This window comes from Maniola jurtina, chromosome 26, assembly GCF_905333055.1.
Source record: "Maniola jurtina chromosome 26, ilManJurt1.1, whole genome shotgun sequence".
In the NCBI taxonomy this organism is placed as follows: domain Eukaryota; kingdom Metazoa; phylum Arthropoda; class Insecta; order Lepidoptera; family Nymphalidae; genus Maniola; species Maniola jurtina.
Genome location: NC_060054.1, coordinates 5,642,734 through 5,663,298, shown reverse-complemented (window position 1 = coordinate 5,663,298; position 20,565 = coordinate 5,642,734). Strand labels below are relative to the sequence as shown.

The 20,565-nt window shown below is 37.6% G+C and overlaps 1 protein-coding gene across 3 annotated transcripts; it reads right to left on the bottom strand.

Annotated features, from left to right (window-relative positions):
• Positions 1-8,249: 8,249 nt before the first annotated feature.
• Positions 8,250-19,477, bottom strand: LOC123878346 (zinc finger protein 521-like). 3 transcript variants are annotated; one of them, XM_045925531.1, is made up of 11 exons: positions 19,267-19,477; positions 18,154-18,265; positions 17,452-17,574; positions 16,603-16,792; positions 15,663-15,775; positions 13,910-14,037; positions 12,413-12,548; positions 11,877-12,010; positions 10,356-10,488; positions 9,599-9,795; positions 8,250-8,468 (listed from the first exon to the last, which is right to left on the bottom strand). In XM_045925531.1, exons 1-11 carry the CDS (start codon positions 19,396-19,398, stop codon positions 8,400-8,402), a joined length of 1,467 nt encoding a protein of 488 aa, XP_045781487.1. In that variant the 5' UTR covers positions 19,399-19,477; the 3' UTR covers positions 8,250-8,399. The 3 variants fall into 3 exon arrangements, with proteins under 3 accessions (XP_045781487.1, XP_045781489.1, XP_045781488.1); XM_045925533.1 differs by lacking the exon at positions 19,267-19,477 and adding an exon at positions 19,105-19,200; XM_045925532.1 differs by lacking the exon at positions 17,452-17,574.
• Positions 19,478-20,565: the final 1,088 nt, after the last annotated feature.

Below are 20,565 nucleotides of genomic sequence, written 5' to 3'. Positions count from 1 at the left end.
TTCAACGGTCAAATTTAAATGTTTATTAGACAACCAACTTCTTAATAATTCAGAGTTAGGACTGAGAATTTCTTGACAGGAAACTCCAATATCTATTTCTGACCTAATCAGGTTCTCGTCATCCGCAGACCACTAGAAACTCATGCACACTAGACTAGAAACATATAGCACTTAGATATAAAATTAACAGTGTAGTACCTAAGGTTCAAAAATCTTAAACCAAGCAGACGAAGTCGCGGGTATTATCCATATTTTGAAATCGATAGTATTACTATTACATCACTATTAATTAATCACATCACGTGAAAGATAAAATAATGAAAATCAGTGTGGCCAGTGTAATAAGCATTGACCAATTGTTGGAGAAAAAAGCACGAGTAAAATTGAGAAAATTAAGTTAAAAAAGGCAAAAATAAAACAATAAAGTAATAAAATGCATTTATTTACCAAAATAAAATAGTATTCCAACTTAACATTTAGAACTAACTAAAAGTTTATTATTTGGCTAAAATGTAATAGCACATAATAGTTAGATTCTTTTAGGGCCGGCGGCGCACATATGGCGGAGCGCAGCGCAGAGCATGCCCGCGAAGTTTTCTAATCGCGTGACACATTACGCGAATTTGTACCAGAGAATGCGCGAGCACGCGCGGGACTGCGCGCGGAACCAAAATAACTAGAACAAACCAGAACCAAATAATTAGAATTTCGCGGGCAGACCCGTCTCATGCCCCTTGAAGTGAAGCTATGATTGGCGGATATTTTTGCGCCATTCAAAAATAAGATTTCTGCGCAGTTACAGCGTAGCTTCACACTAATATTATAAAGGCGAAAGTTTGTATGAGTGTGTGTGTGTGTGTGTGTGTGTGTGTGTGTGTGTGTATGTGTGTGTGTGTGTGTGTGTGTGTGTGTATATTTGTTACTCCTTCACGTAAAAACTACGGGACGGATTGGGCTGAAATTTGAAATGGAGATAGATAATATCCTGGATTAGCACATAGGCTACTTTTTATCCCGGAAAATCAAAGAGTTCCCACGGGATTTCGAAAAACCTAAATCCACGCGGACGAAGTCGCGGGCGTAAGCTAGTAAAAAATAATTGGGAGTAGGTACTGTATTGAAAAGTAGATATGTAGGTACCTAGTTACTGTTTAATTGGAAGTCACTTATAGCATCTGATATTTTTTAACCCCCGACCCAAAAAGAGGGGTGTTATAAGTTTGACGTGTGTATCTGTGTATCTGTGTGTCTGTGTATCTGTGTATCTGTCTGTGGCATCGTAGCGCCTAAACGAATGAACCGATTTTAATTTACTTTTTTTTGTTTGAAAGGTGGCTTGATCGAGAGTGTTCTTAGCCTTAATCGAAAAAAACCGGTTCAGTCGTTTGAAAGTTATCAGCTCTTTTCTAGTTTTCTTATAGAGGTTTTTGTGTCGGGGGTTTTTTAAATTTTGAGTTATATACACTTAATATTTTATCACATGTGATTGGGAAGGTACTTGCTAATAATTTCTTGATTTATGGAAATGAAAATTAATTAGTAATAGGTGGAAGCTCAGCGTGATGCCAAGGATCCAGGAGCGTTTGCGGTAATGATATGTGCAACCAAAAACCTATATCCACAACAAATATGGCCCAAAAACAAATCCAGCAAGAAAGGTCACTAACCTTTTGGTCTCTGCAACTCTTCCTGGCTCCGGAATCTGCTCCAGGGATGCTGTGGCGGTTTCGGGTTGTATGCGGCCAGAAAATCGGCGTGCGCGCGCGTATGGGAATTATTTTCTTGCAGGAGCTCGTCGCAATGACTTCTCGCGTTCAAATATGGCGTCGCGTTAATGGTTATGCGCGGAAGTGCGCAGGCGCGGGTGTTAGCCTAAGCTTAACCCCTAGCGTCATCTATGAATCCAGGAAGGAATTAGCTCAGACGAAGGAAGGCGACCGTTCCTGTAGATATAGTTTTTAAACCATATTTTGCGTTTACTACTAGGTTTTCGTTGCACAACCATACTCCCCGCGTTGACGAAGTCCAACTTACTAGTACTTAATAAATATTATTGCACGAATTTGCGCGAGTAATAAATAATACTAAGTTTAATAATAAAAAATATGATAGCGTGTAAAAATATTATATTTAAATCCGTTAAGCGTGTTAAAATTAACGTATAGTTATTTATTCTACAATTAAAATTACTTAAATAAATTATAATGCGGTTATTGCGTTGGAAGTGGGTAAAGTTTCACAACAGGTCGTTTGAATTCGCCAGATTCAGTTTTAACAAGAGCAACGCGAACCACATTATCAGCCCCTGGATAAACCTTTGTAATTATTCCTAGCGGCCATTGTAAAGGCGGTAAATCATCATGCCCAATTAAAACCACCGTACCTATCTTAACAGGGTTAGAAGACGTACACCACTTTTGTCTAACTTGTAAAGTGTGTAAGTATTCTAAGCGCCATTTCTTCCAATAGGACTGAACTAAACTGTCGAGTAGTCTTTTTCTCTTAATTAGGTTAGGGCTTTCGCTAGGTAAAGGAGCAGCCGGAAAATATTGTAGCGGAGTAGACATCAAAAAATGGGCCGGAGTTAGAATTTCCGGATGTGGATCGGACGACATTAAACAAAGCGGGCGAGAGTTTAATATGCTTTCAATTTGCGTTAGCACTGTTATTAACTCTTCGTATGTAAGAAGTTGATTACCGATGACTCGATACAAATGCGTTTTAAAACATTTTATATTACTCTCCCACATATTTCCAAAATGGGGGGCCCGGGGAGGGATATTCTTCCATTCAATGCGATTAATTTGTAATTCTAGATTTAATTTACTTTTATAATCGGAACTATTCAGAAGTGAATACACTTCATCCAACTGCGATTTGGCTTTAAGGAAGGTGCCAGAATTATCGCTGTAAAAACAGGAGATTGGACCTTTGCGACTTAAAAATCTTTTTACAGCCATGAGAAAGCAGTCAGCTGTTAAATCTGACGAAAGTTCAATATGAACGGCTTTCGTCACGAGGCATACGAATAAGCATATGTAAGCTTTCTGCGACAGATAACCGCGGCGACGCGTTGGCGTTATACGGAGTGGACCTGCGTGGTCCACACCTGTGTGCATAAAGGCTTTCGCTTCTTGCAAACGATGAGAAGGAATATCAGCCATTAATGGTGTAGGATGCACAGGCTTTACTCGAAAACATGTATTACATTTGTGTACTCTAGACCTAATGATTGTCCTAGCGTCTAGTATCCAAAATCGTTGACGAATAAGGGACATTAATAAAGAAGGCCCAGTGTGACAATTGCGCGTATGATAGTGATCAATGATCAAGTTAACCGCGTGATCATGTTTTGGAAGAAGTGCGGGATGTTTAGCCTCGTATGGTAAATCCGATTTAGAAAGCCGACCTCCAATGCGTAAAATGCCGTCATTATCAATAAACACAGCTAGCCTTTGTAATTTCTTTGAAGGTGATTTTTTATTTTTTAATCGCATGATTTCATCACTAAAGTGAACCCTTTGGATGTCCTTTATTATTGCGTTTTCAACAAAATTAAGTTTATCGACTTCTCCAGTAGATGGTAGAAGTCGCGCGAAGCGTAATACATAAGAAGCGGAGCGAATAAGTTTATTCCATGAGGAAAAGCGTTGCGATAAAATATATAATACCGGTTGTTCGCATTGAACATCTGTTGTTAATAACGCGGTGGATTTGAATTCAGGTAACTCGTTATCAGTGGTAGGCGAAAAACTATTTATTGGCCATTCCGAAGGCGAGTCGCGGAGCCATTGTGGGCCATTCCACCAAAGTGGGTGCGAGATTAATTGTGATGGCAAAACACCACGTGATAAACAGTCACTTGGATTCTCGATTCCCGCAACATGATAAAAATGCTGTGGGTTAAGATTTTCTTGACACTGTGCGACGCGGTTGCTAACGAAAGTATTCCACCTATGAGGTGACGATTTTATCCATGACAGCGCTACTGTGGAATCGGAGAACGCATAAATTCCTTCAATAGGAATGCGGGCAGAATAGGTATCTCTTACGACTTTAACTAATTTTGACATTAAAAGCGCGGCGCATAACTCCAATCTAGCGAGTGTCGTTACTTTGGTAGGCGAAACTTTCGATTTTGAGCACAACAAGTTAACGCGTATATTACCGAGAGCATCAGTAACATGTATATAAATCACACAACCATAGCCATTTAAACTAGCATCACTGAAGGCGACTATATTTATTTTGCATCCTTCAGTAATACCCGTATGACGTGGTATTTTTAAACTTGGAAGAATTGAAAACTCGTGGACCAAATCAGAGTATCTTTTGATTATATCTTCAGAAGGAATTTCATCCCAATCGATCCGTTGGAGCCAGAGTTCTTTGATCAACAGTTTAGCATAAAGAATAACTGGCGCGACTAATCCTAAAACATCGAACAATCTAGCAACGAGAGATAAAATTGTGCGTTTCGTGCATTTGTTGTCGATCTTAGAAATGGTCATGCGAAAGACATCTTCACTGGGATCCCAAGACAGACCTAAAACCTTAGTGGTATTGTTACTATCGGTAAAGTTCACCGAAGCGCGATGCGTGTCTGGTAGACTACATAAAAGAGTTGACGAGTTACTTGACCATTTGATCAACTCAAATGAACCCGATTTGAACAAATTAATCAATTCTTGCGACAAGGTTTTAGCGGTTTGATCGTTAGTAGCCGAATGCACAAGGTCATCCATGTATAATTGAGACTCAGCTATTTTTGCTGCCTCCGTGAAACGATTACCTTCGTCCTGGCATAGTTGTCGCACCGAACGCATGGCTAAATACGGACTGGACTTTAGTCCAAACGGGACGCGGTTAAACTGAAAGGTGCGTATTTCTTCATTTTCGTCAAATCTGAAAAGGATCTTTAAGTATTTACGATCTCGCGGCAAAATCTCAATTTGCAAGTACATCTGCTTTATATCTGCAGTCATGGCGACTGGAAATAATCGGAAATTTAACAAAAGTAAAAACAAATCCGCCTGTAAGTTAGGTCCAGTATGGAGTACATCATTTAACGATAGGTTCCTATCTGCGGTTTTCGCGGAGGCATCCGTGACGATTCGAACGCGACTCGAACTTTTTTCGGGGCGAATAACAGCGTGGTGCGGAATATAATAGCCCTCATCGGCATTGTTATTGTCCGAGACCTCAGATAAATAACCTCGTTGAATGTATTCCATGATGATTTGATTATAATCATGACGTAACGAAGGGTCAGTCTTAAACTTACGCTCTAGAGCAAGCAAGCGGCGGTGAGCGACGCAACGCGAGTTGCCTAGTTCGGATGCGTTTTGAGAAAAGGGTAAACCGACCGAATATCGGCCACTCTCATCCCGAGAAACTGAAGCGCGGTATAAGTTCTCGCATTCAGTCTCGGCGGGGCTGAGGTGCGTTTTTTCATTAATTTGTTCCAGTTCCCAAAATTTTTGGAGATTTTGTTCTAAATCTTCCAATGCGAGCGCGGTGAATGAATACTCATTAGATTCGCGATCACGAGGCGTATAATCACCCATTAAAACGTATCCTAAAGTCGTTAATAAAGCTGCCGGTGCGGTACTGTTGGATACAATTTTATCACCTAAGTAGATGTGCGGAAATAATTGAGCGCCTAAAATAACGTCAATGTCACCAGGTATATTCCATTTCAAGTCTGCGAGAGGTAAGTCTTTAATATGGTTTGTATCACAATTTTCAATAAAGTGCGATGGCAAATTATCGGTAAGACAATCTAAAACTAAAGCCTTGATATAATATTTATTAGCAGGGTACACGCGCGATTCGATGTTCAAATAAACATAACCATGTATTGGTTGCGATTTTAAACCTATACCTTTAATACATGAGTTAAAAACGGGAGTAATAGGTAAATTAAGCAATTTACAACATTTATAACTAATAATGTTGTTTTGTGAGCCCGTATCCAATAAACAGCGTATCGTAAGTTTTTTGTTACTGTTATAATGCTTCGCGTACACTTGTGCAGTGGATAATAAAGCGCTTGAAGCATGCGTAGGTAAAGACGTAGTGAGCGACTGTACACTAGTCAGCGGCGCGGGCGATGGCGCGGGCGCGGGCGTTGCGTCCACGGCTACAGCGGGCGAAACGCTCGTGAACGTGCGGTCGGACGATGAATTTTTATTTATTGTGTCATTATTATTATTTCTACACAAGCTGGAATGGTGTTTCTTCTTAGCTGGAAGGCACCTGACACAAGATGATCGAGATTTACACTTGCTTAGAGTATGAAATAGCGACAAGCAATTTACGCACGCGTTCTTAGATTTAATAAAGTCGAATCTTGCTTGCGGCGACTCCATCTCCATAAACTTATTGCACTGATATAGATGTTTGTGGGTCTTACTGCTACACAATACACATTCGCTGCGCGCAGAAGCGATAGGCTCGTTTGTGTCACATGCAATGAATGACTTGTAGGTACCTCGCGATTTGTCCGATCTATTATTAAAATTGGTAGGTTTATTTGAGCGTTCGAGTACTTTAACTTGAAGTTGAATAAACTCAATGAGTTGCGTGTACGACGGGATCTTAGAATCGTTTGATTGCAATGACATTTCAAAATTTTGTATTGTTTGCGTGTCTATTTTTTTTAAAGCGAAATATAGAAATATAAAATCCGTAAGGTCTGGAATCTCTAACTGCTTTAAAGCAGCGATAGATGCGGAGAATTTCTCAATGAAAGTATTTAAACTATTAGCGGTGTTTGTACAGTTTTTTAATTCAAAAATGTTATTTAGGTAGTGCGTGCCTAATGCTCTTTTATCTTGGAATTTTTTGACTAAACTATCCCATATAATATGATAAGTTTCTCCTGTAGGTACAATACCTGCCGTGAAATATAACGCACCGTGTGACAGTTTACTAATTAAATATTGAACTCGCTGCGAATCCGTCAAATTACTATTATTATGAATATTAGCCTTAAACGACTCATAAAATAAGGGCCAGTTTTCATTTTTTCCGTCAAAACTGGGAATATTTATAGGCGGTAACTTTATTTGTGGCTGTAATTGGCTATCATTGTTACTTGTAGATGTGGAATTATTGCAATTTGACAAGATTTTATTACGAATTCTCTTAACAGGTGCATATAAATCTTCGAAAGCATCAAGAGGCTGATAATTAGGCTGCATTGGTGGGTCTAATTGTAGCGAAATAGTATTTATTTCATCTAATATTGACTCGAACTTTGTTCGTAGGTCATCAACCGTTTCTGACTCACTCATAAACCTTTCATTTTTTCGCGTTTCAAAAGTTGTAATACTTTTAGACATATCGTACAATCTATTCATTCTTTGAAAGATGTTTTCTTTTTTGGAAGTAAGAATATTTAATTTAGACGTTAATTTCTCCATTTTAACGGCACAAAATAACAAAAATAGTTAACAATTAAACTGTTAGCGAGTATCTTAAACCAAGATGGCGGCGTACAAAGAACAGAAAATAACGCGTGTCGAGTAACTTACGATGGCAATTTTACGAGTAATTTACGTAAATTGAGTAAATATTAAGATATATTATCGAAATATTTATTAAATGCGTTAATTTTAAATATATTATGAACTTGTGAATAACTTACACAACGCGTTGTCGATTATCTTACGACTACAATTTTACGAGTAAATTACGTAAAATCGCGATAAATATGCGTACTAGAACAATATCCTAGGTTCGAATGGACCATAAAATGGAAGCTCAGCGTGATGCCAAGGATCCAGGAGCGTTTGCGGTAATGATATGTGCAACCAAAAACCTATATCCACAACAAATATGGCCCAAAAACAAATCCAGCAAGAAAGGTCACTAACCTTTTGGTCTCTGCAACTCTTCCTGGCTCCGGAATCTGCTCCAGGGATGCTGTGGCGGTTTCGGGTTGTATGCGGCCAGAAAATCGGCGTGCGCGCGCGTATGGGAATTATTTTCTTGCAGGAGCTCGTCGCAATGACTTCTCGCGTTCAAATATGGCGTCGCGTTAATGGTTATGCGCGGAAGTGCGCAGGCGCGGGTGTTAGCCTAAGCTTAACCCCTAGCGTCATCTATGAATCCAGGAAGGAATTAGCTCAGACGAAGGAAGGCGACCGTTCCTGTAGATATAGTTTTTAAACCATATTTTGCGTTTACTACTAGGTTTTCGTTGCACAACCAACTAATCTAGTGAACTAGATATAAAACAGTGATTAATGAAGGAACAAAATATAATAAAATCAAGAAGGTTAATAAAAGTGATGATTTAGATTCAGTTTGTAAAGATAAAATAATATAATTATTGCACAGTATTTTAAATTTTGATTTTTTAAATTTTGATACTTCTAATCTGCTTTTTATACTCAATAAACTGTCCCAACTGAGTGTTCAAATTGCAGGTGATGCGTCCACTCTTCAAGATTCTGGAAGTTCTGAAATAAAATATTAATTCCATTTAAACTCAGTAAAAGTGGTAACTTAGTACTTTTTACGGTTTCGTACCTCAAAAGGAAAAACGGAACCCTTTTAAGATCACTTTGTTGTCTGTCTGTCTGTCTGTCCGTTCGTCCGTCCGTCGTGTCTGTCAAGAAAACCTATAGGGCACTTCCCGTTGACCTAGAATCATGAAATTTGGTAGGTATATAGGTCTTATGGCACAAGTAAATGAAAAAATCCGAAAACCGTGAATTTGTGGTGACATCGTTAAAAAAAAATTAAAATTTTAATTTTCAAAGTAAGTTGACTATACCAAGTGGCCAGTGGGGTATCATATGAAAGGGATTTACCTGTACATTCTAAAACAGATTTTTATTTATTTTTATGCATAATGGTTTTTGATTTATCGTGCAAAATGTACAAAATACCCGAGTACGGAATCCTCGGTGCGCGAGTCTGACTCGCACGTAGCCGGTTTTTCTCAGTTCATTGGCAACACTTTAAGTTCATTACAAAAAGGCTAGAAACCAGAGTCACAAAGACAGAGTAGAGTTGCTAGCTATATTTATTCTCCCAATAAAGTTGCCTTCAAACTACGGAAATATATTATAATATACTGAGATATAATATAATATTACATGATGAATATAATATCTCAGTGAGAACAGTGACATTTCAAAGTAGGGTGAGCGATATTTATATATTATATTATATTTCCGTAGTTTGAATGCAACTTAATTGTGGAAGCGGCTGCTACGACTCGTTTGATGTCATTTGTCCATCTAGTGGGGGTCCTTGAACGGGACTACGGGACTTGCGACCCCAACATCTATCGGTTTTTCGAACTATGCTGACTTTATCATTGTCACTTCAGCTTTACAACCGGATAAATTATATCGGTAATGCTTATCCTAGGGATCCATGGGATCTCCTCATTTCTGATTTAAACATCATCATCATCATCATCAGCCTGTGGAAGTCTACTGTTGGACATAGGCCTTCCCTATAGAGCGCCACCACACCCGGTCCTCAGCCTTCCTCATCCAGCCACTTCCCGCCAGCCGCTTTATATCGTCGGTCCATCGTGCTGGAGGGCGTCCCACACTACGCTTGCTTTTAAACATACCTGGGCACAATATTCACACTGGTACATCTCGGTAGCATGCCCAGCGACATGCGCCTGTAGACTCTCCGCGGGTAAAGTAGCGCCGCACGTGTCGCACACTAGCAGCGTCTCGCTCACACCCTCTTCTGTCACCTCCATCGATGTAGAGGGCGCTGCTTGCTTACATTTTAACATCCGTGGTTCGTAGTATGGACACGCTGCAAATTGGGTTAAAAGCACACTTTTAAACTATAACAACAGAAAAAACCGGCCAAGTGCAAGTCAGTCTCGCGCACCGAGGGTTCCGTACTCGGGTATTTTTTCCGACATTTTGCGCGATATAAATCAAAAATTATTATGCATAAAAATAAATAAAAATCTGTTTAAGAATCTACAGGTAAAGCCCTTGATCATAATATGATACCCCACTTGGTATAGTTATCTTACTTTGAAAACTGAAACACATTTTAATTTTTTTTCAATGATGTAACTAACTATGTAACCACAAATTCACGGTTTTTGGATTTATTCCTTTACTTGTGCTATAATAAGACCTACCTGCCCATGATTCTAGGTCAACGGGAAGTACCCTATACATTTACTTGACAGACACGACGGATGGACGGACAGACAGAGAACAAAGTTATAAGAGTTCCGTTTTTCCTTTTGAGGTACGGAACCCTAAAAACGCGAAAAAAACCTTTATGTATTTTTTTATAGTTCGCAAATCGCAAAATGTATTGCGATGTAATCGCAAAACGTTAAATACTTTACTCACTGCCATGACCAACGTGTGTCATATAAAACGTGACAAGAACTTTGTCCAATGTTTCGGTGACAATCATATGGGCGGGACACGCTTTGCCAGTTTTGTAGATTTGACGTTCCGGCGCTAGACGTTTACCTTTGCCCTGAAAGACACACACTAATCACACTTCACACTAATATTATAGGCGAAAATTTGTGCGTGTGTGTGTGTGTTGTGTGTGTGTGTATGTTTGTTACTCCTTCACGCAAAAACTACTAGACGGATTTGGTTGAAATTTGGAATGGAGATAGTTGATATCCTGGATTAGCACATAGGCTACTTTTTATTCCGGAAAATCAAAGAGTTCCCACGGTATTTCGAAAAACTTGAATCCACGCGTACGAAGTCGCGGGCGTCAGCTAGTAATGCTGTATGAAACTAGCGGATGCCCGCTACTTCGTCTGCGTGAATTTAGGTTTTTTTAAAATCCCGTGTGCACTCTTTCATTTTTCGGGCTATGAAGTAGCCTATGCCACTCTCCAAGTTTTTGACAACACTCATACAAAAAATCACGATAACCCGTTTCTCCGTTGCCACATGATTGAAGAACAATCCAGCAACACCAACAAACGAATTTTGTATCAAAATCAAAATCAGGTGATAATTAATTACTTACGTAAACTTATAACTAAAGCTACGAGGGTTCCAAACGCGCCCAGGTCTGAGAAGAGCCCACAACAAACTCAGCCGGGTATTCTTTTTACTATCACCACTTCACAAATCCTCCTTCTGTCTGTCTGTCTGTCTGTGTTTTTTTTTGTTCTTTTACTGTAATCCTTCTTATGGTAGTACAGATATAAAGAGTATAACAAGTGTACCTAAATTAAAAATTTATAACACCCCCGACAAGTGAAGGTTATTACAGTAATAACTAGAAAAGAGCTGATAACTTTCAAACGGCTGAACCGATTTTCTTAGATTATAGCTAAGAACACTCTCGATCAAGCCACCTTTTAAACAAAAAAAAAAAAACAAATTAAAATCGGTTCATTAGATTAGGAGCTACGATGCCACAGACAGATACACAGATACACACGTCAAACTCATAACACCCCTCTTTTTGGGTCGGGGGTTAATAAATAAACCAACAAACCAACAATCAACCACATAATTGGGGATAATGACATATCTGCACATTGCTGCTTTCTAAATCAATTTATGGGTAGTGAGAAAGACTTTTGTTAGGTTAAGAATTTCGTTGTACTATTGAATGTATTTAACTAGATTATAATAGGGCTGACATGTATACTTTTAAATGTATAAAAGCCCTTAAATAAATAAAGAAAAAAAAAACCACACTTTCGCATTTATAATATGGATAGTGATAAATGAGCCTTTTGTTTCTTCTTCTAAATAAATAAACATTTAGCCCTAATTCGCACAAGCGTTAAAAAAGCGTTGACGTGTGAACAGATGCATTTGTTCTATTTGAACGCTTTTTTAACGGACGTAAAAAAAGCTCTCGTGTGAATGAGGCCTTAGGAAACATACCTGGTACACATAGATGCCAGACTGGCTGCACATGTAGTGGGAACGAATTCCCTCTATCGTCTGCTTGCTGGCTGTGGTTTTGCGAAATCTATATTTCGTCTGCTCTTGGATTTCGCTTTTGTACATCATGAAATCTGTGAAATATTCAGTTTTTTTTGTATGGTATGAAGTCGGGCGAGCGAGGTTCACTCTTGGATTTCTAATTTTGTTTTAATATGCTCGCTCGACTTCATACCTAGGTACAAATTACACGTGTAGCTAAACAAAAATTATTTCTAACTTTTTAGTGTTTGTGGTTTTTGAAGTCGGTTTTATTTTTCTTTTGAAAAATAAAATCGACTTCGAATCTGTGTCTGTCTGTCTTCTTTCTACCTTTTCACGGGCCAACAGTTTAACCGATTCTGACGAAATTTGGTACAGGGTTAGCTTATATCCCGGGGACGGACATAGGCTACTTTTATCCCGGAAAATCAAAGAGTTCCCACGGGATTCCTAAAAACTTATCCGCTTAACCTGTACCATTATGTAATCATTACCATCCATAGTGCCGAACTCGAGTTCCTGCACCTCCTCAACGACGTGGTGACGGTGCAGCAAATGCGCGCTGAATTGCGCGCCGTAGCTCACGCGATCAGAACACAGCGGGCAAAAGAACGCTTTGCGTTTTTCCACCTGGTAAATAAAGGTTTTGACGTGACAACGTCTTATAATTCGATAGAGCCGGCTGCACGCACGAAAAAACATGACTCATGCGGCGTTACCTCGCTCTGAGGCGTTCCATGCAAGGCTTAAAGTGCAAGCGAGAGCGCGGAACGAGCGACAAAGAAGCACAATCGGCCTTTGTTGTCACGTTCAACTATCGTCAGTAAACCGACTTTACAGACAACCAATTTTTTTTATATAAGGTATTTAAAGACAAAAGGTGGACTTATTTAACAACAAAATGGCAGGGCCCTACAGGCAAAAGGAGTGTAGGAAGGCAGAGGAAAAAGTGGGAAGACGAAATTATAGGCGTCGCAGGAAGAAAATGGATGGAAACCGCAATCGACAGAGAAAAGGATGGGGGAGGCTTTTACTCGCAGGGGGCCGCAAGCATAGTTAAAATATTGTAAAAAATAAAAATGTAATAGGTGCTAATTAGTGTGTGGAAAATAAAGCTCTAATAATAATAATAATGAAAAATAAAGGTTTTAATGCGACAGCTGTCACATTATTAGAAGCTAAAATCATTACAAATAGCTAACGCTACCTATTTGTAATGGCACTGTATCAATCAACGACATAAATCAAGCAAGTGCTAACAACAACCACGGAAAGTTTTAACTCAATTCTCAGCATACGACATTATTATACGAACCGTAATGTTAGGCACTTTTACCACTTATCATACTTAACTGGTCCCACATTTTTGCTTAGTGAATAGAGTTTTAAAAACTATCGATACGAAAACATACGTGAAAAAGCATTTCCGGTTTCTATTCCATCCCATTAATGGCTATGATCGAGAGTCATTGTCTATGACGTCATCTTGGTTAAAAACTGACGTTAGCGAATAGAAAATTTGAGTTTGACATTTAATTATTAGAAATTTTCACGAAATTAGTGTGCCACTGAGATACTTTCTTATACACTTGAGATTTAATCGTGAACAGATAAACAAAAGACTTATAGAAGCTGTGATAGCTTAGTGGTTAGAACGTCCGCCTCCTAATCGTAGGTCGGGGGTTCGTTCCCGGGCAAGCACCACTAACTTTTCAGTTTAAGAAATAAATTAAAGTATCGATTAATTTGTGAGAATAGTCGATACTTTAATTTATTTCTTAAACTGGACCTTTTCAAGTAAAGATTTTTATATAAACCTATGAGGATGATATTGCCATTGTCGCAAATAAAATAACCATAAGCCTACGTTGTCGTATTAGTTTACAAATTGCGAAAAACCAAATTAAATTTGAATTTCGCGGGCAGGCCGGTCTCATGACCCTTAACCCATATTCGCAATATAGAAATGTGGTAATGATGATGAATCTAACCTCAACTCCATGCGCCTTCCATAAATGGTTGTTCAGGATCTGCTTTTGGCTGAAATCTCGTTCACAGATGTAACACTTCTTGCGATCGCGCGACGAATACTTCGGGACGTGGTCATTGCAGAGTTTCACTGTTTCACAAAAAAAGCGGTCAAGTGCGAGTTGGACTTGCGCACGAAAGGTTCCGTACCATTGTACAAGATATATGACACTCTTTTGTAGAACACTGTAAGTTAATGTGATTTTCTTGATAGGCAAACAGCCAGACAAATTGTAAGGGTTCCTTTTTTCCTTTTGAGGTACGGAACCCTAAAAAGTGCATTGTAATTTATAAACATTATAATTATGACTAGCTTGTAATAATTATTATGACTAGCTTGTAATAATTATTATGACTAGCTTATAGTAATAATTATGACTAGCTTATAGTAATAATTATGACTAGCTTATAATAATAATTATTACTTGCTTACAATAATTATTATGACTAGCTTATAGTAATAATTATGACTAGCTTATAATAATTATGATAAGCTTATAATAATAATTATGACTAGCTTATAATCAAAATAATGACTAGCTTATAATCAAAATTATGACTAGCTTATAATAATAATTAAGACTAGCTTATAATAATAACTATGACTAGCTTATAATAATAATTATAACTAGCTTATAATTTATTATTATGACTAGCTTATAGTAATAAATATGACTAGCTTAAATAGTAATAATTATGACTAGCTTATAATAATTATGACTAGCTTATAATCAAAATTATGACTAGCTATAATCAAAATTATGACAAGCTTATAATAATAATTATGACTAGCTTATAATAATAATTATGACTAGCTTATAATCATAATTATGACTAGCTTAAAATCATAATTATGACTAGCTTATAATAATAATTATGACTATCTTATGCCCGCGACTTCATCCGCGTGGACTACAAAAATTTCAAACCCTACCTATTTTACAGAGGGTAAAATAGGTAGGGTTTGAAATTTTTGGCTTCGCAATTAGGCATTGTAAAGTCTACATCCCTTGAGGATGCTGCGGTGTCGGGACGAAACGTGCGTCGAGTGGTTTTGGGATTTGTGTGGTGCTGCGTGGTGGTGGTGCGTGTGGCTTGGTAGGTGGCTGGCTTTTCCTGCATGTTTACCAGTGGGAGAGTGGTCGGTGCATGTCGCATGCTGCATGTTGCACCATACAGATTTGTCTGGTTTAAGCGGATAATCACACTAATATTATAAAGGCGAAAGTTTGTGTGTATGTGTGTGTGTATGTTTATTACTCCTTCACGCAAAAACTGCTGGACGGATTGGGCTGAAATTTAGAATGGAGATAGATTATACCCTGTATCAGCACATGGGCTACTTTTTAACCCGGAAAATTAAAGAGTTCCCACGGGATTTTGAATATCCTAAATCCACGCGGGCGAAGTCGCGGGCATCGGTTAGTAAAAAATTAAGCTTTTGGTTCCTTGTACATCATGGACTTCCACAAAATAACGCCTGCTTCTATACAAAACTAGCCGATGCCCGCGACTTCGCCCCCGTGCGAACTCTTTGGTTTTCCGGGATAAAAAGTAGCCTATGTGCTAATCCAGGATATTATCTATCTCCATTCCAAATTTCAGCCAAATCCGTTCAGTAGTTTTTGCGTGAAGAAGTAACAAACATACACACACACACACACATACAAAATTTCGCCTTTATAATATTAGTGTGATTTAAAATAGGTATCTTACGTCCATGCTTCATCCTGAGATGCGTGAAGCAAGCCTTCTTGGTACTATAGACGTTTTCACAGAAGTGGCACGCGTAGTCTCTATCTTCTTTTTTTGAGTTTTTGCTGTGACACCTGTAGAACGTAAATCAATCTGTCATTAGGGTTCCGTACCCAAATGAAACCCTCATGGTGCTACTTTTTCCATCCGTCTGTCCGTCTGTCACAGTCGATTATTTCAGTATTAAAGCTGTCGGTATGATATTATTTGGAACTAGCTGATGCCCGCGACTTCGTTCGCGTGGCATCAGCTAGTTCGCGTTCGTTTCTTTAAAATTCCCGTAGGAACTCTTTGATTTTCCGGGATCCGGGATTTTCATCATGACGAGCAAAATTAAGGAAAAGTGAAATTTATCTGGCATCTGTCCGACTGTCTATGGTTGAGAGAGGACCTCTTTCTAATGGAAAAATGTCGCCATATCTATACATATAATAAAATTGTAGAAAAGTGGTGTCTATACAATGGAAATATATAAAAAAAAGTAGCAGGGGTTGTTATTATATCGATGCCGAACCCGAAATTGTAATTAATTTTGTGTTTATTTGTATTGTATTTATTTATTTGTAATTTTGTATTAATTTTCTGTTTGTCTGTTTGTCTGTGTGTTTGTGCACGCTAATATCAGAAACGGCTTACTCGATTTAGATACGGTTTTCACTAATATACTGTAGTAAGCTTCACTTAACATTTAGTGTTTATTTCATGTCAATCGGTTCATAAATAAAAAAGTTATGTCAATTTAAAGAATCACGCTGCCCGAAAAGTCACTATTCCACGCGAACGAAGTCGCGGGCACAGCTAGTAAAAGATATATTGCTATTATTGGACGGTTGATTGAAGGAACAAAAGTGCGGCAGCACAGCCCTTTTAGAATCTTAGATATGTAGTGTCAACTGTCAACCTGTTAAGATGATCCTCGAGATTCCTCAGCGAAGCGCCGCACAATTTGCATTCGCGTACCCTACGCCCGGTCCGGGGCTCCAACCCATGCACCAGCCGAATGTGATGATGGACCTCTTCCACTGTTGGCAGTTTGAGGTTGCAGTATATGCAGGTAGTTTCATCAAGGGCTTCTATTTCGTGTAGTTCCTCTATAAAGAAAGTAATGATCTAGGAAATCCTTCATGAATCCATACTAATACTATAAATGCAAAAACCGGCCAAGTGCGAGTCAGACTTGCGCACTGAGGGTTCCGTATTCGGGTATTTTTTCCAACATTATGCACGATAAATCAAAAACTATTATACATTTAAAAAAAAAACTGTGTTTAGGATGTACAGGTAAAGCCCTTTCATATGATATTCATATTATCCATATTTTTAGGGTTCTGTGCCTCAAAAGGAAAAACGGAACCCTTATAGGATCACTTTGTTGTCTGTCTGACTGTCAAGAAACCTGTAGGATACTTCCCGTTGACCTAGAATCATGAAATTTGGTAGGTAGATAAATCTTATAGCACAAGTACAGGAATAGATCTGAAAACCGCGAATTTGTGGTTACATCATTAAAAAAAAAATTAAAATGTGTTTCAATTTTCAAAGTAAGATAACTATACCTAGTGGGGTATCATATGAAAGGGCTTTAATTGCATGTACCTACATTCTAAAACAGTTATTTATTTATTTTTATGCACATTAGTTTTTGATTTATCGTGCAAAATGTTGGAGAAAATACCCGTGTACGGAACCCTCGGTGCGCGTCTGACTCGCACCTGGCCGGGTTTTTAAAGTTGTACTTCTTAATTCTTACCTTCATCTTCCTCACATTCGCAATCTGAATTCTTTCTGGTAATGGCGACTTTACGAAGGCTGGACTTTGATGGGTCTGCATCCTCTGCTTCCTCTAATATTCTCTCATCTAGATATTCTTCAGCTGTGTGAAAGATATTACACTAATCCATACTAATATTATAAATGCGAAAGTGTCTATGTCTGTCTGTCTGCTACCTTTTCACGGCCCAACAGTTTAACCAATTCTGACGAAATTTGGCACAGGGTTAGCTTGTATCCCGGTCGCGGACATAGGCTCCTTTTTATCCCGGAAAATCAAACAGTTCCCACGGGATCTTTGAAACCTAAATCCACGCGGATGAAGTCGCGGGCATCCTCTAGTTATTCTATAAAGGCGAAAGTCTGTATATGTGTATGTGGGTATGTCTGTTTATGTCTTTCACGCAAAAACTATTGGACGGATTTGGCTGAAAGAAACAGAGATAGACGGAGAGTCACAGACTGATAGAGAGAGAAAGAGAGATACGAGGAGAGACAGAGAGAGTCACAGACTGATACAGAGAGAGAAAGAGACGCACGGAGAGAGACAGAGTGATATATACGAGGAGAGACAGAGAGAGAGACTGAGTGATAGAGAAAATGAGTGAGAGATAGATACTCTCTCGTTAGCTCGATAGCTCTGTGTGGTCTGGTAGATAGTAAAGTATAAAAATATTGTAACCTTTAATTATTTGAAGCATCTCCATACTTTTAACAGTTTGTGTCTTAAAAGATAGACTTTTCTCCAGTTTCTCGACGCAATTCGTGCAAATATATTTATAGTCATTTGTTACCTGTAAAATAAATCGGTTAGATATTTAAAATCTAGACCCATCATTTCAATCCTTACTTCCATACCTACTATAATATTATAAATGCGAAAGTATGTCTGTCTGTCTGCTTCATTTTCAAGGTCCAACCGCTGAACCGATTTTAATGAAATTTGGTACAGACTTGGGATATATCCCGGGGAAGGACATATTATGCTACTTTTTATCCCGGAAAATCAAAGATTTCTACGGAATTTAAAAAACCGTTATCTACACGGGTGAAGACGCGGCTATCCTCTAGTCTTCTTATATATTATTGGTTTACCCACTTGGTTACAAAGAAAACTTAAATAAAACTAAAATTAAAAATTTCTGTAATAAATCATGCTCAGCAATGTGAGCTGTATTTGGTCAGTCAATCAGTACTCTTTTTTGAAAATTTTACAGGTTGTAAAAAAAATTGTAGACAGGTTTTTAGGTAAATAAATTATGAGTCTCTTTTAAATCGCCAAAAGACCCACTGGTTTTGAATGCTTTTCCTACCGAACATTTTTATAAGTATAAATAAATAGAAAAAAAAGCACGAAAATAAATAAATAGATCACATTGGAAAGCAAAGGCGAAGCGCATGCAACTTGAAAATGTAGTAAATAGTTTAGGGGCTATGATGGAATCGATAAATTCAAACTACCTATTCTTTGGGGAATTTCAAAAGTCATGTACTGGCAATACCGCGATAAAATACGTTAGAATTTTGAATTCATTGATTGCTTATTATGAAAGCAAATCAATATTTTACTACAGATAAACTCATTTAATTGAAAATGATATAAAATAATAAATGATAGTAACATTATCTCTACCTAATAATGATTATCTTACGATATGCATTTTGAGTCCTAGAATAATCTACCTATTAGAAATGTTTTTGATTAAAATGAATCAAATAATAATTTATGCGTTTAAATAATAAATAGGTACTATAAGATTAAAAAATTAAAAAGCTAACACAGCTGATCTCTAACCTTAATATCGAAACAGGTTTTAAGCATTTGCGCATAAGTTTGTTCATTATTCGCGTATTTAACAAATAGGTCGCATAAATCAATTGTACTCATGCAATTAATGCAACCTATAAAGTCCTCTTCTTCCTCCATATTTAGCCTTTTCGCAAAATAATTTCAAGAAAATCATTTATGAATAAAATAATGATTGATTTTTTTCACTTTTTCATAATTCGAATTTTCCGCGTATCTTTTGTTTGAAAAAAATATCTTCGTCTAGAAAAGTATCTAACATTTGTATTTTTTTTTTTCGTTTTATTAAATTTATTTATTTTTATTATTAGATAATAGTTAATAATAAATCAATATAGCTGCTTAAAATTATTTTTTATTAATTAATTAATAAAATTGTAAACTTTATTTATAGCTTTTTTTATAAACCTCTTACACAGCTCTGGCTTCCGGACTATGTAAAGCTTTTATTAAGGGTGGCGCTGCTTCGTCAATTGCCCAAAAAGAGGGGAATTAGTGTAACAACTCCTTTTATTTGAGCTTCATTTTAGTGTGTCCAGGAACCTTGATGAAAAATTTAAAATTGGATAAAGTTGCAAGAAAAATTATTCAATGATAGTATTTAAAATGCGTGTGTTATTTAACTGTCTGTTAGCATTCGAAAGGCACAATGATTTAATACATCTCAGGGCAGGATATAGTTAGACTATCTACTTTGGTTTCAGAAAATTAAAGAGTTCTCACAGGATTTTTAAAAAAGCCCAATAAAGGTACGTGGACGATGTTGCGGGCACTTGATATATAGATATAAAGTCTTGTATCCTGGAGACGAGCATAGATTACTTTTATCCTGGATATTCAAACAGTTTCCATGTGATTTTTAACCCCCGACCCAAAAAGTGATTTTAATTTAGTTTATTTTTGTTTGAAGGGTGGCTTGATCCAGAATGTTCTTAGATATAATCCAAGAAAATTGGTTCAGCCGTTTGAAAGTTATCAGCTCTTTTCTAGTTTTCTTATAGAGGTTTTATGTCGGGGGTTTTTAAATTTTGAGTTATGTAGGTCTATTATTAAAACCTTAATCTACGTACTTAGTTATCCATTGAAGTCGTGTAAAGTCAATAAATATGTACGAAATTACATATGAAAGAAGTCTATTCTTTCTTATTCTTTCTTTATTACTTTCCATTTTTTAACCCCCGACCCAAAAAGAGGGGTGTTATAAGTTTGACGTGTGTATCTGTGTATCTGTCTGTAGAATCGTAGCTCCTAAACGAATGAACCAACTGATTTTAATTTAGTTTTTTT